This window comes from Rhinatrema bivittatum, chromosome 8, assembly GCF_901001135.1.
Source record: "Rhinatrema bivittatum chromosome 8, aRhiBiv1.1, whole genome shotgun sequence".
Lineage (NCBI taxonomy): Eukaryota > Metazoa > Chordata > Amphibia > Gymnophiona > Rhinatrematidae > Rhinatrema > Rhinatrema bivittatum.
Genome location: NC_042622.1, coordinates 30,461,425 through 30,485,650, shown reverse-complemented (window position 1 = coordinate 30,485,650; position 24,226 = coordinate 30,461,425). Strand labels below are relative to the sequence as shown.

The 24,226-nt window shown below is 42.0% G+C and overlaps 1 protein-coding gene across 1 annotated transcript in view; it reads right to left on the bottom strand.

The window, feature by feature from the left end:
- The window catches only part of B4GALT5 (beta-1,4-galactosyltransferase 5), a 140,213-nt gene that overhangs the window by 10,710 nt on the left and 105,277 nt on the right, over positions 1-24,226 (bottom strand). Inside the window, exons 3-7 of the mRNA XM_029612748.1 lie at positions 9,050-9,163; positions 7,876-8,000; positions 6,667-6,783; positions 2,201-2,388; positions 1,313-1,435 (exon numbers count right to left, since the gene is read on the bottom strand). Coding sequence (XP_029468608.1) covers positions 1,313-1,435; positions 2,201-2,388; positions 6,667-6,783; positions 7,876-8,000; positions 9,050-9,163 — 667 coding nt within the window. The remainder of the gene's footprint in view (positions 1-1,312; positions 1,436-2,200; positions 2,389-6,666; positions 6,784-7,875; positions 8,001-9,049; positions 9,164-24,226) is intronic.

Here is a 24,226-nt window from a genome sequence, read left to right as displayed (position 1 = left end):
CCAGTGAGCTGGGATAGTGGAACAAGGGACCATGCCAGCTCCTAGCCCTTCCTCTGCTGGGAGTTCCATAATCTGAAGAGGAAGCTTCACCATCTTAGTCGCCAGGTTTTTGTTTTCTCTCCTGACGAAATCTACGAGTATTACCATGGACTCAGTTTGGACTGCGAGAACTAGGTTGGGAGCTGCTTTGTCCTCATGTATAGATGCTGTATTCGGATCTTTGGGGGAACCTGGCAACTCCCGTGAACGAACATACCCAGAACAGAATACTCAGAACAGGCTTTGCATATAGAGGAGACAAAGGAAATGATTGCAACTGGTGAAATGAATGTTTCTTTAATGAAGATAATCAGTTGATCCACAGGAAAATTAAATATTTTGGCAATTATGCAAAAAAGATTTAAGCTAAGGTTTTTGAATTTTCCCTATTGTGCAATTATATCTCTTATTGAAATGCTGCATAGATTTTACATTGATTTTATTTAAAGGTCTCTAAGGAATCAATTCCTGTAACAAAAAGTTGTATTATCTTCCCGACGTGAAAGGGAAAAATTCCTTGGATAAAGATAAGATTTCATTTGATCTTTCAGGGTTTTTGGAAAATTCAAACTCAGAACTTAAAGATAGAGCAACTCTTGTTTTCTCACATGAGTCTGACAAACAATGGACACAAATTGTTTGTTCAAAATAATTGTGGTTTTTGGGGCACAAAAATCTTCATTTTCCCAGATGTCGTTAGGGAGACCCAAATTCATAGGGATATTTTTCTTCATAAAAAGCAGAGTTTTGGCATTAGGTGTTACCTTTATGTTGAAATTCCCATTTAAATGCTTAAATATGCTGGTTAAATATATCTTCTTTGACCCTATACAGTTGGAAAGTTTTCTTCAAAATAAGTCAGCTCCAATTAGGATTGCTGCAGTTAATTGAGTAGATAGGGTCCTAAAATATATTAACTTCTTTCTAAAACAAAAATTTCTTTTGGAATCTCTCTCATTGATGTGGCTTTGTTTTTATCAGCTGCATTTTGTAAATTTTTTTTTTTGTTTTTGTTTTTTGTGTGGTCTCTTTTTGGAGAAATTTGTTCCAAGCAGCTGTATTTTAAATGTAATTTGAAAAATTTAATAAAGAAAGTTTAAACTTTTTTTTTTTTTTTTAAACTTGGCATTTTAGTCCAACAATGTTCCAGCAAAACCAGGATCTCTTCATGTACCACTCTCCAAATTTCAGGTATTTTGCTTCTCAAACCAAAGCATCACAATTAAAGGGCAGTTTAAGGAAATACTTTCCAGGCTGAATACCTGTATCTTACCTGTTCCAGAGATCATCATCTTCTCCTCCCCAACCCCAGAAAGCATTAGGAAAACCATTTATTTTCCAAAACTGCTCCACTGTTAAACCGCTCACACCACCAAAAAATTCGTTATAGGGAAGTCTGAATTTAAACGAGCAAAAAAAAGTGGTTACAATTATTGTAAAATACATCGAAGTTCCATTTAAATACAGTAAATGAGGTGCAGTAGTTTTTAGCTCTGAACAATATAGATGTTATGCACTATCCCATGGCTAAATCTGCACATTTCAAAGGTCAGATCAAGACTGATTGAAAGTGGAATGGGTTTGTGTGGAATCTTGTTTCTTGATTTTGGCAACTACAGGAGAGGAACAGGGCTTGGATAAAACCTGAAGCTTTTCTTTTCCATAGATGTAAGTTATAAAGTGTCCCTCTGATGGGTAGGGGAGAGAATCTCCAACCTTGCTAGAGTAGCCTGAACGCAAAGCAGTGATCCAAGCACAACAGAGCAGCCCAGGAACTATGGGAAGCCATGGACAATCGTTTCCAAGATTCTGAGGGCAAGCTGATAGCTAGGACCATCACTGAATACTAAACAATTAGGTGCCACATAGCATAACTTCCAAATACTGCCTGCTCTATGTTCAAACTTCAAACTCCCATTCCTGGAGTTTTCAGCATCTCAGCTTTTGACAATACCATTCCCACCTGTGATTTCTAATAGCAAAATGGACCAACCTAATCTCTCAGTCTCTGCCAACTCGTAACCCATCTGAATGCATACCCTTTTAATCAATAATTGAAACTAATTATTCAGCCCTCAGATGTGTTGCATCAGAAGTCTGTTTTCACAGGTACGACAGGCACCTCTTCCTCCTAAGATGATAGTCAAAACTTAATACTTACAAATACATGTATTTGTCCAGTTTAGCTGCAAAGTGTCTTGGCATTTGTCCACAACCATAATAGTTACGATCATTTTCTGGTATATGGTCTACATCATGAAAAATTATACAGTCCCAGTTTAAGTCTTTCATTGCTTCTACAAAGCCAACATTGAACAACATGGCACGGTTGAAGGGTTGATTACCAGCCTTTAAAGAAAAGAAAAAAAAGTGTTCCGTTAGTGCTCGTAAGCTATCTGTATATTACATGTCACAAAATAATTACAAATTGCACACAACACTAACTACACATGTGACAGAGCATCTACAACCCTCAGCCAGCAGCACCAGGTGCCAGGGACTGCATGAAAGATTTTGCCAGATGCCTCTGGGCACTCCATGCTGCGAGAGGGAAAGGCTGAGTGTATTGAAGAGCTGTACAGACATCCTTGGAGAAGGTTATCACACTTATAAAATATGTGCTGGGACAGAGAAAGCAGCCCAGAGATGTATCTATCTATATCAATCCTCTTAAGGATTCTTGCAAGAGTTCAGGATGAACTTTGTGATGCTACTGCACTCTATTAACCATTTTTATAGCCTTCTTCCCACTGGCTGATGCCCAATAGTGAATTCATTCCAGATAGGATTTTAGAAAGTGCAGGGGAGGAACCTGGCTACTCATTAACAGTTAAGAAGATTAGAACAGTATTTAACCATTTTAGCAAGGGGTGGGGGAACAACTGCTCAGGAGTACATGATTTGGAGATATCTTCAAACCAATACTACTTAAACAATTTACAGTATTCCCTGAAAGAGAGGATGTAGAAAATGCTGAAAGTAGTTTAGATTTAAACAGCTTATGCACCCCTGATCCAATCTCAGCAGATTACAACACACATAATCAAAACATAAAATAGACTGCTACAGTAACATATTTAATATTCAAACCACACTATAAATATGAAAAGCAAACAATTGATAGGAAAATTAATACCCAAAGTGTTTAAATGTACAGGAATTGAAAGGAACAGGAAAATATTAAGTACAATTCTGTGTTATAGACACAGACACTATAAGCCCAGTTTATAAACAGACCAGTCTTTAGCCCAGCATGGAATAGTCCAACCAGCCATTAAGTACGCGCAAGTTAAGTCAGAACAAATCCCCGTACGAAACATAGCTAAACGTTTACGATTCACTGCATCCACAGTCACCAGAATATATTCAGGTCGGATCAGATGCAGGGTCTAATTCAATTAAAATCGACAAACAATGGATTTAGAAAACCTATTTCTTTTACATTAATAGAAACACCTGAAGGAAAAAGACAAATATAAATTATCCAAATTACTTGAATCAATTGCTAATAAGGGGGCTGTGAACAGGAATAGAAATGGTAGATTTCAATGATCCCAATATCAATCAGCTGAATGCTTCCTCAAGGCAGGCTAGGGGGGGTGAAGGCTCTAGGAGGCGAAGGCTCTAGATACCATAAATAAGGGGCCTGGAATTGAAGGGAAAAGGAGCTAACTTTAGGTCTAGTTCTCAGTGTAACACAGGACTTGGTGCAAGGGGAAATGGTGGGTGGAGCTGCTTGGCCACAGTGATCATGAATCACTTTTGACAATTGCTAGAGGGAGAATAAATGCTACTGCAATAGTTTTATTTAACCTTAAAAAGGGAAACTTTGATCAAATGAGGAAATTCAAAAGAAACTAAGAGGAGCAGTTGTGAAGGTTTTAAAAAAAAAAAAGTTTTCACTGGGCATGGGGATGGTACTTTCAAACTATTTGGAAGCCCAGATAAAATATTTTCAGCCCGGCCTTCCCCTAAGACCCACATCTTCTGCCCAACTTCCTGAACTCCCAAAGCAGCACTGGGTTATGCACAACTGGATCTTGAAACTATTCACAAATGGGTTTCTCACATGCTTGATCCCAATACTATTTTAATTGCAAATTCTCATTTGACTGCAAGCTGTTCTAATGCCTCTCTATTTAAATTTATTGTAATCCGCCTTGAGGCCGACTTTGGGATGAGGTGTAATAGCAAATGTTCATAAATATTCTACACACTCAAGGTTGAGATAAGACTGGAAAGGAAGCAATGAGTGATCATATCTGCAGATACAAAATTATTCTAAGCAGTTAAAACACGATTGAGGAATTGCAAAATCTTGGGAGAATGGGGAAATGCGCACATTAAATTTCATTTGCCATTCAGATGCCCAAGTGCAAAGTGACGCACACAGGGAAAAATATTTCCAACTGCAGGTGCACGATGCTGGGTTCTGTGTTAGGAGTTACTACCCAGGAAAAGGGTTGTAGATTCCTTGTAAAAAATACCTTGAAATCGTCAGCAGTCCAAAAAACCATATAAAGATTTAGGAATTTTTCCAGAATGGAAACCTTCTGACTATCATAAATCCCTCTGTACCACTACCACATACCGAGCCGAAGATTTCAAGATATTGTCCATGATGATGTGAAATGTTAGGGTCCTTCAACTTGGAGAACACCGAGGGGCTATGAGACAGGTTTATAAAACCACACATGAAGCAGAACAGATTAATAAGGGAAGAGTTGTACCCTTCAAATAGTGCTAGGACAAAGTAGAAGCACATTTTCAACACATTTAAGAAAGTACCTTTTCAGTCAGACAATTAAGCTGTAAAATCTTTTTGCTGGTGGATGTGGCTAAGTAAAAGGTTTGGACCGGTTCTTGGAGGAAAGATCCATTAATTATAAGTCAGGGAGACTTGGGATTCACCACTGGGATCTGTCCCGGAGACAGGATGCTGGGCTCAGTGGACCACCGATCTGACCAGCGTGGCACTTCTTATGTTCCTTGTGCATGAAAGGACTTACGTGGGATCACAAAGCAGTCTGACTGATCATTTCTAAGCCAATTTTTTTATTTCTTTCAGCAGAACATTTCAAATGAGTACAAACCATGCATAAATCAGGGCACCTGACGCTGGCTTAAACTGCCTGGCTGCTTCAGGAGGAACTTGCAGCCCGTTCAAAGCCACAGCACATTTGAGAAGCAGTTTCAAGCTTTCAGGGTGCATGTTTGCCTCCTATGAAGGAGCGCTGAAGCTTCTGTTAATACTAAGCTAAAACGTGCACTGGGACTAGGCTAGTTTCACAACACACACACCTCTCTCTGTTCTGTGCAATCTCAAGTCTTCGTCTGTTCAAGTCTTGAGATCCTGCATTTTTCTTTAATAAGTGTCTTAGGCTTCACCTCCAAGTAACAAATACCAACCTAGAGTCACTGAAACAGTTTCTTCTTTTGGTGGTTATACCACACTCTTGGTTCTGCTGTTTAATTTTTACTAACGACCATGGCGAGGGGCGTTCTTTTAGTCCATTCTCCAGAGCTTAACAGTTTTCATTATTGCACAGTAAGAGAGTAAGCTGCCTCTCCGTGCAGGTGCCCTCCCTTCAGAAAGGTGACCACATGTTACCCCAGTGCTTCATTTCTATCCTCTTGCCACTAGGGATTCCCCTGCGTTTATCCCACACCCTTTAGATCGTCTTCACCACCATTTTCAAAAGCATGCAGGTAAATTTTCTAGAAACATTTCAGTGCAGACTTATGTACATAAGTTTGCTTTGAAAACTGGTGTAACTGATGCATGTATTTGCCATCAATTTTACGTGGGTTAAAACAGCACAACGCCCTAATCATCTGTGTGTGTTTGTCTAGCGAGAGCCCGCAGTATCAATAAGAGTTACAGTACCAGCAGTGCCCACAAGGTGGCAGTATCATTTTCCCCACTGCTCCCACTCTCCAGTTTCAACAGGACATTAAGGAAATGCAATCACTTCCCTGCTCTTTAAAAGGAAACTACAAAAAAAAAAGCTGCCCCCCCCCAAAAAAAAACAACCCCTCCAGAAAGTTTCAAGAAGTTTGGAAACTCTGCCAAGTTAATTTCAACCCAGAATTTGAAAGTTAGTAATGAAAGTTTTACTCTCTCTTGCAATGCCCCTAATGCATTACTCAGTTCTTGGATGAAAGATTACAAGGAACACACTGAACACACATACTGCCCTTTATATTTACAGCAGTACAGTTCATTTACAAAACAAACAGTTCATGCCTCGGTCGGGGGTGCTCCTCCTTGCTTTTCAGAGGTTACAAAGTGCACATATTAAACCAGTTTCTTAGTGGTAACTGCATGTCTAACACCCACTAAAGGATTTAAATAAATTCTAAGTGGCCGCGCTCCTGGAAATCGTGTTTTTTCTTATGATTTAGTTATTGTTGTATTCTAAGTTTCAGCTTTTTCGTATTTACCAAGTAGATTTCCACAACCAAGATTTTTTTTTTTTTTTTTAATTTGTTGGTTATGGTTTTGTGCTGCTTAACCCTAAATCTTGGCTCACTGCTGTCGTGATTCTCTCACCCTCACATCCTTGCCCAAACTTCTTTTACAGACTGAGAATTAGGAGCAAGCCAACCAGCCCACATTCAACTTACTTGCTCAATGACATAAAAAGCAAACTGCAAGCGTTGCCTTTGCAGCATCGGGATAAGGTGCTTGAACAGAACCGGCAGATGCTCATAGCGATTGCGGAATGGAATCAGGATCGCCACCTGAACAAAACAATCCCACAGAACTGTTAGAAAAAGGCAACAGAACGTACCCATCGACCTGCATGCAAACGGATCAAAATCAGATCAATTGTACTTGCCAGATACAACACTGAATATCCACTTCTGGGAAAGGACACAAGAGCCTGTGCAATCTAAGAAATGTTATTGATTTACACACATTTATGGCCACTTGTGGTTAACTTAAAAAGTCACTAAAAGGTAATATTTCCAGACAGGGTTAGGCCTGGTACACAGTCAGCATTCACAGCCTGATTTAGGGTGCAGGGTGTACCGGGCTTCAGTTTCGAATGTGAGAAGCTGCAGTCCGCAGCCCCTGGCCAAGAAAGGTCAATGCAATGCCTCAGCTAGGTGAGGGGCTTGGCAAACAAAGGCTTAGGGATGTTGCTATAGCTTAATAGAGAGACACGAGAAGCCCACAGGAGCAGCCAAGCCAAAAATCAAAAAAGCCGATATTTTAAAATTGCTTAAAAAGGTACAAATCAGATGACCAAAATATTCCTCTCCCACAAAGCTTACAATCAAAAAGGTCAGAGCACAAGGGACGTTTAAGGGATGAATTTAAGATAACAGTGAATAAAGGTTTACAAGCCTTAAGGCCCCCCCTCCCCCCTACAGCCACCCCAATACTGCAGACACCAACAGTCAAAGCTACTGACAAGAAAGAGAAAAATAACAGTTCATCCACTACAGATGAGATGAGATCTGCAGCAGACTTAAGTCTTGGTGCTGGTATGACTTTCAGACATGTCATTTTCTCTTAATTTACTGCCAGATTAGCCACAGTTTGATTTTACCATGTTTTATAAGTGGTCGGGGACATTAGGCCACATAACACAACAAACCAAGCAAAATGGCCCATGTCAAGCCTAGAGGCAGATGAAAACGTAGCATTCCGTGTATTTATTTAAAAGCAAATGCCACCAATGTGCTCGTATAATTATCTATAAGATAGTTCTTAATAGGATCGGTTATACAGTCTTTGCCGATAACACTGTCGGTGAGGACGCCCCTGCTGAAAGAGAATAAAAAGCAGAATACAATTTAGCAAGCCCTACGGAGAGGACTCCTTGCCTTCCAACGAGGTACGCAGTCGCTGGGCTTCCAGTGGCCTCCAAGCATGATGCCGGCGTCTTTGTCGAAGAGCTGATGGATGTCTTCCATTCGAATTTCACTCATATTGACATCAATAGGACCCTCTGACAAACAAAAAAACCATATGTTTTAAACAGGTCAGAATATTCTCCTTACCTTTTGCTTACCAGATTCTCCTTACTTATTGTTTTATGACCGATCTTCTGGTCAAAGGTTCTCTCATTTATTCCTTGTAGAGGCCTTGCACCCCTTTGTACCGCTGCCTCCTGGAGAAGGCGTCATAGCAACACTATCTTGGGACTTGGTGCTTCCTCACCAGGTTTCTGAAGCAGGAAGCTGAATGACTGAAATAGCTAATTATCGGAATTCACATTATCATCACATTGTAAACAAATGGAGCCGTTGCCCAGGGTGTGTGGGGGAAATCTACCAGGGATGAACATTAAATTTTCCTTTTAAATATTTATCCATTCATGGATAGAGCGCTTTGAACCAAACCTAATATGCCCGTACTAGGTAGGTTCCTCATTTAATTATTTACAGTCAAAGGCGGGACCTGGTCAGACTCCCAGCTCTGCCCAGCCCGGGGTACGCTGCACAGGCTGGGATGGGGGAAGGGGGGGGGGGGGGGGGGAGTCCCAGGTGTACAATGGTGACATGTAGTGGCCGGACCTGGGGGTCTATGACTGCAGGGTACTGGAAGGTGCTGGGGTGCATGGGCTCCCAGCTAGGCACGCGCACAGCAGTGACTGAAACGAGCTGGGAAAGGCCGAAGAAACAGGTGAAAAATCCACAGTTGTACATGCGGGCTCATGGGCTGGATCCCAGCTCTGGCCGAGTAAGCTGGAAGCCGCCCAGGAAGAAACTGCCAGACCACCCCTTCCCAAAACAAAGCCACAGGCAGTACACATATGTGGTGTGCACGGGCGCAAATGACTTGTCAGCAGCATACAAGTCCAAAACCGGTAAATTCAAAAATACACCTACTGAAGAAAGTAACCAGGTTCATTCCTAACACATGGAAACCTCAGAATCCCAAAAAGCTCCAGTGGCAACGAGCAGGAGCCCCACAGAGCGCTGCCCCGGGGGGGTCAGACTGCCCATCAGTGGGGCACTACCACCAGTGCGGCCTGCCGGCCCGAGCGGTACTCACTCATAGAAGGGAGTCTCTCTGGACAGCTGCGATTTGGAAGGTAGGTAAAATCTTCAGGCAGAAAAGTCGAAGTTTGAAGAAAGGTTTCATTGTGGTTCAAATCAAGAAGATAATCTAGGAAATAAGTAAAACAAAGCCCAATGCAGAGGTGGTTTGTGTGTGCAAGCATTTTTGTATTTCAGTATTTCTTCTAAGGCTTGCTTTAGTATTGTAAAGCAGAAAGCAGGTTCCCATAGTTATAGCAACATCCAGCTTGTGACAAGCCCTGAGGCACTTCCGTGCCATATTCTCTCTTATAAAGCCTGGAATGGTTTGAAAAGTACATTTCATAAATGCCGGCAGATTTATAAAAGGCACATAAGAGAGAGAGATACTTGTTCCAGATCAATGCGAAAACCATCTAGCAAAGAACACCGTGGACGGCAGCTGCTTTCCTTCTGCATGGTCAATTGCAGCAGCGGCGTGCAGAACAGAGAATGGCTCTGTATAAAGGAGCATTAACAGCTGGCTTAGTTACCAAGGAGTCTTGTTCACTATCTCACATGCAGGCTGCTGAAAAGACTTGCATCTCACGCTAAAAACCTTCATTTTGGATTTGTGCACAGTAAAAAAAAAAAAAAAAAAAATTACCCACTGCATGGACCTGGACTTCCGCTGATCCAAGTCTGGATTTCCTAAGCCTGTTTACAGTTTAGCTTTGAGTCTCACGTAAAGAAAACCAGAAATAACACACTGCAGAGTCTGTATACCAGGGGTAGGAAACTCCGGGCCTGGAGTGCTACCACCAGGCCTGGTTTTCAGTACATTTGCAATACACATGCATGAGATATCTGCATTCAATGGAGGCAGAGCAGGGAATATCTGTTATGCACAGAGGCGTACCTTGAGTATTTGGCACTTTGGGTGGATACCTCTTTGGCACCCCCCAAATATATAATTTTAAAATTTCCTGAGCATTGATGAAATATTTCAAGACAGCAGACACAAACACCCAATAATTAAAACTAATAAGGATTTAAAGAATCCCCCACTCTCCATACCTGTCACCCTGAGATTGTCGTGACCTGGGGTACACACACATAGAAACACAAACAAAATATGCTTCTTCTAAGAGGCTGAGGGGGGATATGATAGAGGTCTTTAAGATCATGAGAGGTCTTGAATGAGTAGATGTGAATCGGTTATTTACACTTTCAAATAATAGAAGGACTAGGGGGCGTTCCATGAAATTAGCAAGTAGCACATTTAAGTCTAATCAGAGAAAATTCTTTTTCACTCAATGCACAATTAAGCTCTGGAATTTGTTGCTAGAGGATGTGGTTAGTGCGGTTAGTGTAGCTGGGTTCAAAAAAGGTTTGGATAAGTTCTTGGAAAAGAAGTCCATTAACTGCTATTAATCAAGTTTACTTAGGGAATAGCCACTGCTATTAATTGCATCAGTAGCATGGGATCTTCTTGGTGTTTGGGTAATTGCCAGGCTCTTATGGCCTGGTCTGGCCTCTGTTGGAAACAGGATGCTGGGCTTGATGGACCCTTGGTCTGACCCAGCATGGCAATTTTTTATGTTCTCTATCTCTCACACATATATGCTTGGTGAGAGACAGAGGGAGAGAGTGTGTGTGTGTGTGTGTGTGTGTGTAAGAGACACACATGCTTCCTCTCTCTCTCACACAGGCACCCTCATATACAAACACCCCCTCTCACCCTCCCATACCTCCCTCATATACACACCCAAACACACACCCACTGCCACCCTCACACACTGGCATTTACTCTCATAGGGCCAGTCTCTCCCTTCTTCGACCACCAGCAGCACCGCAGGGTCTGTTTCTTTGCTGTTGCGCCGGCTCCAGGAAATGCCAGCGATGCTGCTAACCTCTACCACTGTAGCTCCTTGCTTTTGCTGGTGGGGTTTCCCCCGCCACATCACTGTTCCGTGCTGCCGCAGGACCTTCCTGCTGGCGGCAATGGCACCCAGGGGCGAGCTGCAGGAAAATACTGGCCCAGGGCTAATGGGGTATCTGACGCCTTCATACACTTTCCCTGCAGCAAGTGTATCAACAGCTTCCAAAAGCACACCAAGTCAACCCTGAAACCCAGCAGAACTGAGCCAAAATATCTCTAAAATAAACAATCTTTCCTAAATAACTAAGAAGTTAAACACATTCTAAAGAGCAGGGGTGAGCAGAGCTGCAGGCCCTGCTCCATCCATGCAAATTGGTTGGGTCCCCTACATATCTGCTTATATCTTACAGAGATATATCCTGGATTCTTGGTCTGGGTCTTGAACCAGTTGCAAGTAATGACACTGCCAGCCAGTATCAGACACACACGCTCGGTGACAAACAGATATTTAGATTGCAGAAACCTTATTGGCACATACGCACTGACACCCACAAAGACACATACTCTTTCTTAGATACAAAGACACACCCACACACTAAGAGTGTGTGTGTGTGTGACAGAAAAATACCCCCCACACACACTCTCTCTCACAACGTGTGTACGGTGTGTCTCTCTCGCTCACTCTCTCTGACAGACACACAAACACTAACATGCTACTGTTGTGCTGCTACTTCTGTGCTGACACAGTGAGTGCCCCAGTCCAGCACCGCTGCTTCATGGTGTAAAGTTCTTGCTTGCTGCCAGTCCTTCCCCATTCTGCAGCAGCCTCCTCCCTTTCCCAATCCCATTCTCTAGGAGACTCGCTGGTTCCACAGCCAGCTGCTTCTCTCAGAGCTCAGTACAGTCACCTCAGACAGAAGCCTCCCCAACACTGCACAGGCACTTCCTCCTGGCTTAACCCCTTCCAACCTGTGCCTGTAGTTTGCCTCCACTTCTCCACAACCCTCCCATTACTCCAGTGCATTCGCAGTGACTGCAGGCTACACAGTCTGCTGCTTTTATGGTTCCCCAGGCTCTGCTCTGCCTACCGACTTCAGGGAGAGGGGACTGTTCCCTGGGCTTATAAAAACAGAAAATTAAGCCCTGGCCCAGCTGGGGAGAGCCACTAACCCAAAGTAGCACAGCTCCAGATGTGATCCTGCTTTTCTCTTGTGGAGCCAATGCAGCCAGAGCTGGTGCGAGGGTATTAGGTGTCATAGGCGAACCTTACAGCCTTGCACACAATCCTGCTCCCACCCTTCCCACAAATAAAAATATGCATGTATAGTAACTGAATATTCTTTTTCATGTAAAATCTGTGTTCTAAGGTAAAAATATCACTTAAAATATGATTATATTTACATGCACTGTGGTATCAACCGGAAAACTCTGCAAAAAAGACACCTGCAGTCATATAGTACTGAGACTGTTGTAAAGCATGTCGGCCCTCAGAAAGCTTTAGGTAAACTTAATTACAATATAGTAAACCTCCCATACAAAAAGTGCACTAACTGCCAGCACTCAAACAGTAACAGCCCTACCTATGAAAAGGCAATACTTCAAATATTACACCAGGCCCTAACACCCCAATGTTGCGCCCGGTCGCAGACCACTGCGACCGTTGCTGCTCACCTCATTTTGCCCAGTAGCCCCGACTCTGGCTAAAATGGCCGTCTCTGCCTCTGCGCACTGACCTCCTTGGCGATCCCGGTCACCATCTTGAACCCAGAGTGACCTAGTGCACATCATGGTGGGAACATCGGGGGGGGGTGTCCCCTCCGCATGACGTCGCTGCCTACGTGTATTTAAGCTAACCGGACTTTCCTACCTATGAGTTAGCAAGGATTCCATCTTGCTATTCCTTTCTCTGAGACGCTTCGCATCGTTGTAGCGGCGTTCCTGGCTGAGTGACTCGGGTACCCGCTCCTCGGGGGCCTTGCTGCACTCAGGGCTATCCGCTCCTCGGAGAGCCTCTCCTGCCTGTCTCACCTTCTTCAGCTAAGTAAGTTCTCCTGCATCGGATCTCCACTGCTGCCTCTACGTATCCTCTACTACATTGTGAGTACAAGACCTACTCTTCATCATCTCATCTATCCTGCTGTGTGGGATCCTCGGGTTACCCCACTCTGTGGACCACTACCGGATCCACGCTGTCTTGTGCTAATTGCCATCACCTACCTCTGGCTTACCCCGCGCTGCGGACCACTACCAGAGTACAACACACAAGCTATATCTGAAGCAAGTACTTTCCGGGTTACCCCACTCTGCGGACCACTACCGGATTTACGCTGTCTCGTACCTTTACTCACATCTGCCTCCGGCCTACTCCACACGACGGATCACTACCGGAGCTACCATGCACAAGATTATCAAGATTCCCAGGTTTCCCTGCTCTGCAGACCACTACCAGAGAATTCATTCCAGATCTTCTAATTCCAGGACTGAGTTTACAACCTGCTCTTCGGGTTTCTCTTTGCTGTATAATAAACATTATCTAGCTCCTATGTCCATCACTACTGAGAGCCCGCCTGTCGCAAAGTCAGCTCTCTCCACGACCCAAGGGCCCACAAACCAAGTTAAAACATAACAACCAATACATCTGATATTAGGAAAACAGAACAAGCCAAGCTGAAACTACATGCTAGCAAAATACCTCACCTCAGTCACACATGCAGAACACAGATGGACCCTCACCAAATACACAATAAAGAGACCATAAAGAATAAATAGAAACATGCAGACAAAAACTGAATTGTAAAACTGAAAGAGACAGACTCCGTATGCAGTGCAACAATGTAAAAACAGAAACATCATCATTCCTCATTAAACAAACTATAAAATCAGGATATACAAACCAATCATAATAGTAAAACCATAATCATAAAAAGAATAAATATTCAAAACAGCTGATGAAAAATAATACCCAATAATTATTTTAATTATTCCAAAATACCCTTAAAAGTAGAATGTGAACCAAATAAAATATTTAAAAACAGAAGACATGAAATAACACCCAATTATTAAAACTAATAAGGATAAAAAAAAAAATTCCCCTGCTCTCCATACCTGGGAATGTTTGATTTCAAGTCACCCTGTGATTGTCATGGATTAGTTCGGGGAGGGAGTGGTACAACTTTCTCCTCTCTCACACATATCCATATTCTCCAACACACACACACTTGCTTACTCACACATCCTCAGACACCCCCACATACATATGCTTTCTCTCTTTCACATACGTATGCATGCACATTCTCTCTCAAGAACACTCTCTCTCTCCCTAGGCAAACAGAGGCTTCCTCAGGCCTGCACGGCTTCTCTCTCACATACCCATGCAGTCTTACATGCTATTTGCTCACATGCACACAAGCTCCTACACATGTTCACCCACATGCTCTCTTACATGCTATTTGCTCACACATGCTCTCTCACACACACACAAACACACCCACAAACACACTTGCTCTGTCTCCTCGGAACATACCAATAACAGAAACCTGCTCCTTGGGCCTGTGCAACACCTCTCACACATACATACACATTCTGTCTTACAATCTAATTACTCATACACATACTCACTCTTCTCTCTCCAAGGAACATCAGCCTTCTTTCTTCAGCCGTGTGGCTCCACTGACACAACAGCCTCCTTGCTGCACAGCTTGCGAGCGCAAAAGCATCTTTTGGCCTTGCAGCCCTTTAGATGCAACCAGGGGTGGCTCAAGGCAACCTGCTGCCTGAGGAGAGGGAAGAGATGGCGCTCCCCCTTCCCTGAAGCACAGTGCCGTGAAAGTCAAATCATGGAGATAATGTCCCGATGATTTTAAATGATCGGGAAGTGCACAGGCAGGGATGAGAGTTCTCAGAGATGTGGCAGATAAGAATGTCAGGGATATTCCTAAGAAGCTGGCAATCCTGCCACACTGCTTAACCCTACCATCTATACTCCACCATTCCCCAGCATTTGCACACTGGGGAAGTGGGAGATGGACACATGGTGAGGGTCTATGCGTGGCACACTCTCTTGGCCAATGCAAGGGTATTAGGTGCTTGGTGAACCTTACAGCCCTGCTCTGCCCTACCCAAGCTCTCACCACACACAATTAAAAAAAACTATGCATAACAGATTTTACATAAAAAAGGACTTTCAAAGTACAGTGTGATGTAAAAATATCACTAACAAGAACATGGCACTGCTGTAATGCCAGTGAGGAGACGCTGGAGCCCATATGGCATTAGGCCTATTGTAAAAAAGTGTTTGGTTTGGGCTTAGTCCTCAAGAAAGCCATGAATAAACTGAATAACAATTATAATATAGTAATCCTCCCTTACCAAAATTGCACTAACATCCAACATTCAAAAAGTAAGAACCCTACCCATGAAAATGCAACAATTCAAATATTACACCAGGCCCTAAAAAAACAATACATCCCCTATTAAGAAAACAGAAAGAGACAGGTTGTAATAGATCCCTAAATAGAAATTACACAATAGCAGAATACAACACTTCCATCACACATTAGAACACAAACATTCACCAATACAGAATTAAGTGACCATAAAGTAAAAACAAAAATGCAGACAAAAACTGAACTGGAAGCAAAAAGCCAGACTATGTATGCAGAGCAACAATGGAAAAACAGAAATATCGCCATTCCTCATAAAACAAAATCAGGAAATATAAAGTCATAATAAAACCATAATAAAAAATGTATTTCAAGACAGCTGACTAACAGAACAACATTCTAAAATTAATTTCATATGAATTAAATTTAGAAGTTCCTAACCACCAATAAAATGTCAAAACAGCAGACATCAAACATCCAAAAATAAATAAAATTAATAAGAATAAAAAAAAAATGTGCAGCTTTCCATAGCTGGAAGCTTTGATTTCCACCAATCAACCTGAAATTATCCTGGATTAGCAGAGGAAGGGGTGAGGACTACACACAACTTTGTCCATTCTCTCTCATATACACACACGCTCATTCTCACATACAAGTTTGCACACATTCACACATGCTGTCACACACACTCACATGCTCATATTCTCATATGCTCTCACACAAGCTTATTCACACACACACACTCATAAGCTCGCTCACACAAGCTCACTCATGTGTTTATTCGCCATATTCTCTCATACATACTCAAACACTCCCCAGCTTTCCCTTCCATCCTCAGCCCCCTTTCCTTTCCTACCTTCTCAAACACTCCTTCCCTCCCCCTTTTCACTCAATCCTTTCCCTTCCATGCCCTCTCACTCACACTTATCCGCACCCTTCCCTTAACCCCACAGACTAGGTCACTTCTTTCTTCCTGCACACCAGATGTAGGATCCCCGTGGGCACAACAAAATCCAACGCTGGCCCGGGATCCCCACAGCCATGTCTAGCCGCCGTCTTCTTGCCCGTGGGGCCTGGGATCAGCGTGGGTGCGTCATAAATCCGTGCCACCACTATCTTTCTGCTCGCTGGGGCTGTGATCCCTGCAGGCACGTCAAACACTGGGGAAAATTGGAATTCTTTCCCACGGGGAACAGATAAGAAAGCATAGATCAGTCTAAGTTCTTGATTTATATTTATTAGGGAGATCAAATTCATACAGAATGAATGAGTATTCAAATCGCCCGACTCTGGCTGAATGTCACCTGTCACATGGGCTGCATCAGGGGCTACAAAAAATTAATTTTCCATTAAAGTTACAGACAATCCTATGTATTATGTATTGACATTTAGACATAATTTACATATAACCACCTTATATAGATAACAATAAAGATCAGTTTTAATTAAGAATGATATCTTATTCAAAAGTAAAATCAAAACAGACTCCAAAACTTGACAAGTTAATCTTACTAGTAGGTGATAACGGAACAATATAAAGAGAATTACAATGTTGTATGCATGTATGTATAAATTCAATTTACAGGATCTGTATAGTGGAGAGGAAGAAACAAAATGGAATGTTATATTAATGCAATTGGTAAGGGGAGATGTCGTTGGCATTCGCTCCAATTATTAATGTAATTTTCTTAACTCATAGGTTCTAAAAGGGAGCAAGTATACATAGTTATAAATCAAATTCAATATTAAATGTTTATTAATGATAAAATAGAAATAATTATTTACCTACATCTGTAATGTTTATATATGTTGCACTATTAGTATTGCTTATACGGAGCCAATATAACTGATGAGTATGAAACGTTCGTGCCGCATAGAGAAAAAAAAAATTTTTTTATAAAAATTTGCGCTTATTTCAGATTGAGGCAGCTTTGTATTCAGAAAAGCAAGATATGTTATCATTAAATCACTATAAAGCTTATCGTGCGAATGGTCCAGATTAGACAAAAGAAATGCTAGCACTATAAATATATATATCTGTTTATTCAAGTAGCGATACACAAAAAAACTTTTCAGCTCAGTTTCAACGTTCTCACGAAGTGAGGACAGCTGCTATTTATTTTCTCAAGATAAAAGTAGTAATCTATTTCATTTTAAATTGTAGATTACTTGAGTAAACCTAAGGAGACTTGCATATATTTAAAATACTGACACTTTAAAGTAGCTGCATGCATAAATTATGTTTCGAAGTTAGTTAAGTCTTGAAATCGGTCTCTTTTCGTGTCCTGTCCATCTGTATAAGATTACTGCTGCAGTAACCGCGATTCAGTACTAGACACCAGACTCAAAGAGAACAAGTGATATATTTTAAATCATTAGGTATTATCAGATTTGCCAAATAAAATTATAGGGTGTTGGCTGAATAAATGATGACAAAGGGAAAGGATTTTTGGTGCAAATTTAACTTTTCAATGAATGGATAGTAGCATCTGCTCGCTTAAATGATAGCAAAGAGGGTGAAGGTTTATACTGTGCTATAACAGCAGCTGTCCTCGCTTTCGGGCCAATTCAGTAAAGTCCGCGGGAGAGCGGACGAACGCCTGCTCTCCCGGCGTGCGCACAGGCCACTCACCTGTGCGCGCGATTCTGTATTTAAATTAGGTGGTGCGGTAGAAACGGGCAAAAGGAGGCGCTAGGGACACTAGCTCGTCCCTAGCGCCTCCTTTTGACCCAGAGCGGCAGCTGTCAGCCGACGCTCAATTTTGCCGGCGTCTGTTCTCGAGCCCGCTGACAGCCACGGGCTCGGAAACCGGGACGCCAGCAAAACTGAGCATCCAGTTTTCGGCCCGACAGCCGCCGGCCCATTTAAAAAATTTTTTCATACTTTTTTTTTTTTACTCTTCGGGACCTCCAACTTAATATCACCATGATATTAAGTCGGAGGGTGCACAGAAAAGCAGTTTTTACTGCTTTTCTGTGCACTTTCCCGGTGCCAGCAGAAACTAGCGCCTACCTTTGGGTAGGCGCTAATTTCTGAAAGTAAAATGTGCAGCTTGGCTGCACATTTTACTTACTGTATCCCACGTGCATACCTAATAGCGCCCTCAACATGCATTTGCATGTTGAGGGCGCTATTAGGTACCGCGGGTTGGACGCGCGTCGGAGCGCACTGTACTGTATCGGCCTGTTTGTGAGAACTTTGAAACTGAGGTGAAAAGATTTTGTGTATCGCTACTTGAATACATATATACACACACACACACACACATATATACATATATATATACATACATTTATAATGCTAGCATTTCTTTAGTTTAATTGGGACAGTTCATGCAAGATGAAATTTGAAAGTAATAATTACTCAAATCAATGCCATTTAATGTCCTTCTCATTTGTAATATAATGCCTGTAGAAGTATATGTACTCAGTTGTCACCCACTGACCTAATTATTAAACATTATCAGAGCATTTATAAGATCACACTATAGAGAGTAATAAATTGGGCACAATTTATATGAATTAGATTACAAGTCTTAAATATATTTTGAAAAAAAAAAAAGATAAATAGGTTTACTAGATTAAGCTTTATAGTGATTTAATAACACGCCTTGCTTTTCTGAATACAAAGCTGCCTATCTGAAATAAGTGCAAATTTTTCATAAAAAAAATTCTCTATGCGGCACGAACGTTTCATGCTCATTAGTTATATTGGCTCTGAATAAGCAATACTAATAGTGCAACATATATAAACATTGCAAATGCAGGTAAATAATTATATTTCTATTTTATCATTAATAAACATTTCATATTTAATTTGATTTATAACTACATATACTTGCTCCCTTTTAGAACCTATGAGTTAAGAAAATTACACCAATAATTGGAGCGAATGCCAACGACATCTCACAATCAAAAAAGGTACCATCATGTTAAACACCCCCCTTACCAATTGCATTAATATAACATTCCATTTTGTTTCTTCCTCTCCACTATACAGATCCTGTAAATTGAATTTATACATATATGCATGCAACATTGTTATTCTCTTTATATTGTATTTATAATTATTATTTTTTTCTATATTCACCTGTTATTTAATGATTTGACGACTTGTTTCAATGTATCGCCACAGCTGCAACTGTTCTGTTTCAATGGAAACAGATTTGATATTTTTATCAAGAATGTCGGTATATAAAAATTATAAATAAATAAATTGTTCCGTTAACAAGTACATCTTAACAGTAGGTGATACATTTTGGAGACTGTTTTGATTTTACTTTTCAATAGGATGACAACATATCAGTTTTATGAAAGACTGATAACTATATAAGGTTATATGTAAATTATTCGGCTAAATGTTAATACATAGGATTGTATTTGTAATTTTAATTTTCATTAATTTTTTGCAGCCCCTGATGCAACCCATGTGATGGGTGAAACTCTACCAGAGTCGGGCGATTTGAATACTCATTCTTTCTGTATGAGTTTGTCTCCCCAATATAAGTCAAGAACTTAAAAACGACTGGTCTACGTTTTATCATCTGCTACCTGGCTTTCATAGACCATCTTCCGTGTTGACTTTTGGGGGCCACTCTTTCCCGCGGGTCCTGGGACCCCCTGCAGGCGCGTCATAAATCCAGTCTGCCGCCACCATCTTCTTGTAGGGGCTGGATCCCTGTATTGCATCGGCCTGTGACAGGGGTCTCTCCGCTGCAGTCACGTAGCTGAAGGAAAGAGGCCCGTCAGCTAAAAGAAGGCCACGGAGCCCGGCCGACAGGGGCCTCCTTTTCCTCTGCACGGCCTGGCACAAGTTAGCCCTACAACCACATGACTGACCTGACTAGCCCACCAGGGCATGCCTGAAGCCCCGCTAGGCCAATCCGCCCTTGATGGCACCCCTCCCCCCTGTTACCAGCTGGGGCAGACGCGCCCCCCCTCCCCCTCTCTGGTTATGCATATTCATTGTGAATATCCTGAAAACAAATACCTGACTAGCACTCCAGGACTGGCACTGCCAACCTGTGCTGTATATTATCAAACCACTGGTCCTTTATAAGTGGCAAAGATGCTGTTATGGATGGAGCCAGACCTTTATTACATGAAGCTTTTGTTTTCAGGTGCTGAAGTGTATCTTGTGGCTTCAGTGATGTTTTTGCCAAGCAAGCAAATCTTCAACCCAAAGCCCACTGCAAACCTTGAAACACTAAGCTGCTTTCTATGCGATCTCATTACAGGTATTTATGTACCAATTCACAGTATTCCCACTGTTTGAATGACAAAATCTTCACCACTGCTGTAAACAAGGCAGCATTTCTCAGCCTTCTCCTGGAGGCAACACCCTAGCCAGGCGGGTTTTCAGGATTACCACAATGAGAAGATTCGCATACCCTGGGTGTACAATTTATACAACTCTCTTATATGCATATTCATTGTGGTTATCCTGAAAACCTGACTGCTTAGGTGTGCCTCCAGGAGAGTGCTGGGAAACACTAATATAAGGTATCTCCCTTGCAAAAAAGTCAGAATACACAGAGAAAAGTAATAATTAGCTTGCTGTTATCTATGGCGGGGACATCACGTACTCTCCATACAAGTACTCCAATGAGTACCTGAACATCCTACTGGCAGGATTTGACATGCCCAGCAGTACAAAGACTCTGCAGAACATCTTTAACAGATGCCTAGGATGGACATTTTCAGTCCTGTAGTGTGCAGTGGGGGGGGGGGGGGGGGGAGTTGACAGAGAAAACAATTATTATTGGTTTTTATTTGGGGGGAGGGAGGAATCTAAAAAAACATGCACCTCCAACAAGATAAAGAGACTGAGCTCTAATGTGCCTCGCTTCATGGGTCCATGTGGCTAGATTAGTAATTAAATCTTCAGAGCAAATTCCAAGAGAAGAGGTGGCATCCCTTCTAGGTTTGGTGTGCAAAGATTTCTGTGCATAGAGTAGCACAAACTCCTCTGCATAAGAACATAAGAGGTTGCCATACTGGGTCAGACAGACGGTCCACCAAATCTAGCATCCTGTTTCCAACAGTGGCCAATCCAGGCTCCAAGTACCCAAACACTAAGAAGATCCCATGCTACTGATGCAATTAATAGCAGTGGCAATTCCCTAAGTAAACTTGGTTAATAGCAGTTAATGGACTTCTCCAAGAACTTATCCGAAACTTTTTTAAACCCAGCTACATTAACTGCTCTAAACCACATCCTCCAGTAACAAATTCCAGAGCTTAATTGTGTGAAAGAATTTTCACCGATTTCTTTTGATAAGTGAATGCTGTCACCAATCACCCCAGTTTCCAAAAGCCAAGTCATGAGACATTTGAGCTTCTTAGTACAGCACCTTACAAGAGCTGCATTTTACTGCCAGTTATGGAGGAATTCCAATAATCTAAATACAAGCAATTTCTGTTTATACAAGAGAAAACTAAAATTAGAACTAAATAGGAAGACCTGATGTTAAAATGTCCTACATATGAGTTGAGAAGTCATCCTAAAATGCTGGTTATATTTTCTAAGTGCCTACCCTAATCTAATTTCAAAAGGCAAAAAAAAAATTCAAACAAACCCCAAAACAAAAAACAGCTAAAAAATATTTATATTCTGCCTTTTGACACAAAGTGGAAAAAATCTACAGTGCTTAAACACTTTATTTTTTAAAAAAGACTTCCTTGTTATCAGGTTGATTAACAAAGTTCTTCATTCTTGTTTGAAAGAACCTCAAAAATAGTTAAAAATCAGCAAGAGCTGATATTCCAGCGCCAGTTTCACTGCTAAATTACGACTCGAGTGAGCAGGATTCTGTGGGGAGGAAGGAGCTGTTACTGTACAGCTTTTTACAAGCTTTAGGATGGTGGTACAAGCCCTGGTAATTAGCCATTTAGATGACTGTAGTACACTGTATATTGGGCTTTCAGATAGCGTGTGACGCAGTCAGTAGAGAATTTGGCTACCCGAGTTGTAATGGGGATTTCAAAGAGGTCGTATATCCCTGGTTCTTAGAGAGTTACACTGGCTCCCAGTTAAGTGGAGGGGCAGATTCAGGTTGCTAACCATCATTTTTAAACTTATGCATAATGTATATTACAAGACTTTATTATGCGTAGAGACTCCTGAACGCACTGAGATCTGAGAATTCACAATCGTTAGATGTTCCCCCAGTTAAAACATTTTAATGGGTCAAAACCAGAGCGTGTGTTTTCGCTGTTGCACCAAATGAGTGGATTAGACTTCCAGCACAAGCGAGTTACAGGATTTTAAAGTTTTAGAAAAGCATTGAAGGCAGTACTTTTTGAGGCAGCATTTGGGTGAAGTGCAATGACCGACTCTTTAAAATGTTTTAAAGAGACAATATATATGTTGGTGATGTTCTTAACTTGTTTGTATGTGTTTGTCTTTAGTTGTTTTATGATTATTATATTGTAATCCGTGCCAAACCTTTTTGTTTTATAGAGGTCACGGAATAAAAGCATTTTAAATAAGTAAATAAATATCTTCATCTGTAGCTCACCACAAGTTTTCAGAAAACGATGACACTTACTGCCAGACTGCTGTCAATATTCAACTTTTTAACACATGCCAGCTTTCACCTCATGTCTGCATTACAAAAGGAAACCATTCTGGGCGTTATGCTGAACTAGGCTGGCTTAGGGGGGTGTGCCGCAGCGCTCGGAAGGGGCACTGCCGGATGCAGCCCTCTAGGGCAGGGGTTCTCAGCAGGTGTGTCGGGACAGACTGGTGTGTCGCAGCTCTCATTAACCTGGGTGGGAGTTGGTTGACGTCTCTTACATTGAGCCCGATGGGATGTTACTCTCACTTCCTTCTCTTCTTTCTGGCCCAGAGGGAGGCTGTTTCCTCCTTCACCCAGATCAAAGCGAGACATCGGCAGCTCCTGCTGTTCTGGGCCTGATGGGATGCAAACTTTATCTTCCCCTGCTGAGTCTGGGAGTGATGCTGCTGCTAAGCTCTTCCTTCTGTAGAGGGTGGGGGAAAAGAGGTTGGGGATGCTGGGAAGATGAAGGTGAAACAGAGATGGAGTGTGGGGAGTACTGAACAGAGGGGTCGGGGTAGCTGGGATGAAGGGGGTAGAGAGAGTCAGAATGCTGGGCAAGAATGAGAGTGTGAGCAGATGGTTGAAGGGGAGTAATTGGGAAAAGTGAAGGATGATGGAGGTATGGAAGGGGAATGATGAGCTTTGGGACTGTGCATGTCTTCTATCTTTGTACTTTGCTTAGTGAGGGAGGATATGTATTTCTGTTTCTAGCTCTGCATGCAGATTGGCTTTTTGAGATTTCCATTCCAGTTTCTCTCTCCACATTTGTAATCTGTGGTCTTTTATTCTGTATTTGGTGAAGGTCGGATCTGTATGTGTGACTGAGGTGAGGTATTTTACTAGTAGGTAGGGATTTGTATCAATCTTCTTTGTTGCGTTTTCTCTCTCTCAATAGGACAAGCATTGGTGGTTCACTGCTGTCTTTTCATAGGAAGGGCTATTGCTGTTTGAGTTCTTGGAAATAGTGTTGCAATGGTGTGGAAGATTTCCCACACGTGCTGTGTTTTGTTTTGGTTTTTTTTCAGGTTACTGTTACTGAGAACATCAGAATATCTTTCTTATATGGTGAGTTGTATTTGAAATATCCTAGTTCTGCTCTGCATCCATTGTTTATGGACGGGGGCGGGTTCCTGTGGATGCAGAATGTGTGTTCACAATTAGCCCCGTGATGGTCAAGTGTTCAGTGTGTCCCCGCCTGGAAGCTTTATCTGCCAGGGGTGTCCCAATAGAAAAAAAGGTAGAGAACCCCTGCTCTAGGGGGGCAAGGGACACCCTCACCTCTCTCTCAGAAAGCAGGACACTGCCCACCAGCCATGGAGGGTCCATCCCCAATGCTTGCAAAGGGTGTCACCCGTGCTAAAACCACCCCTGTTTTTAAAATGCCACGA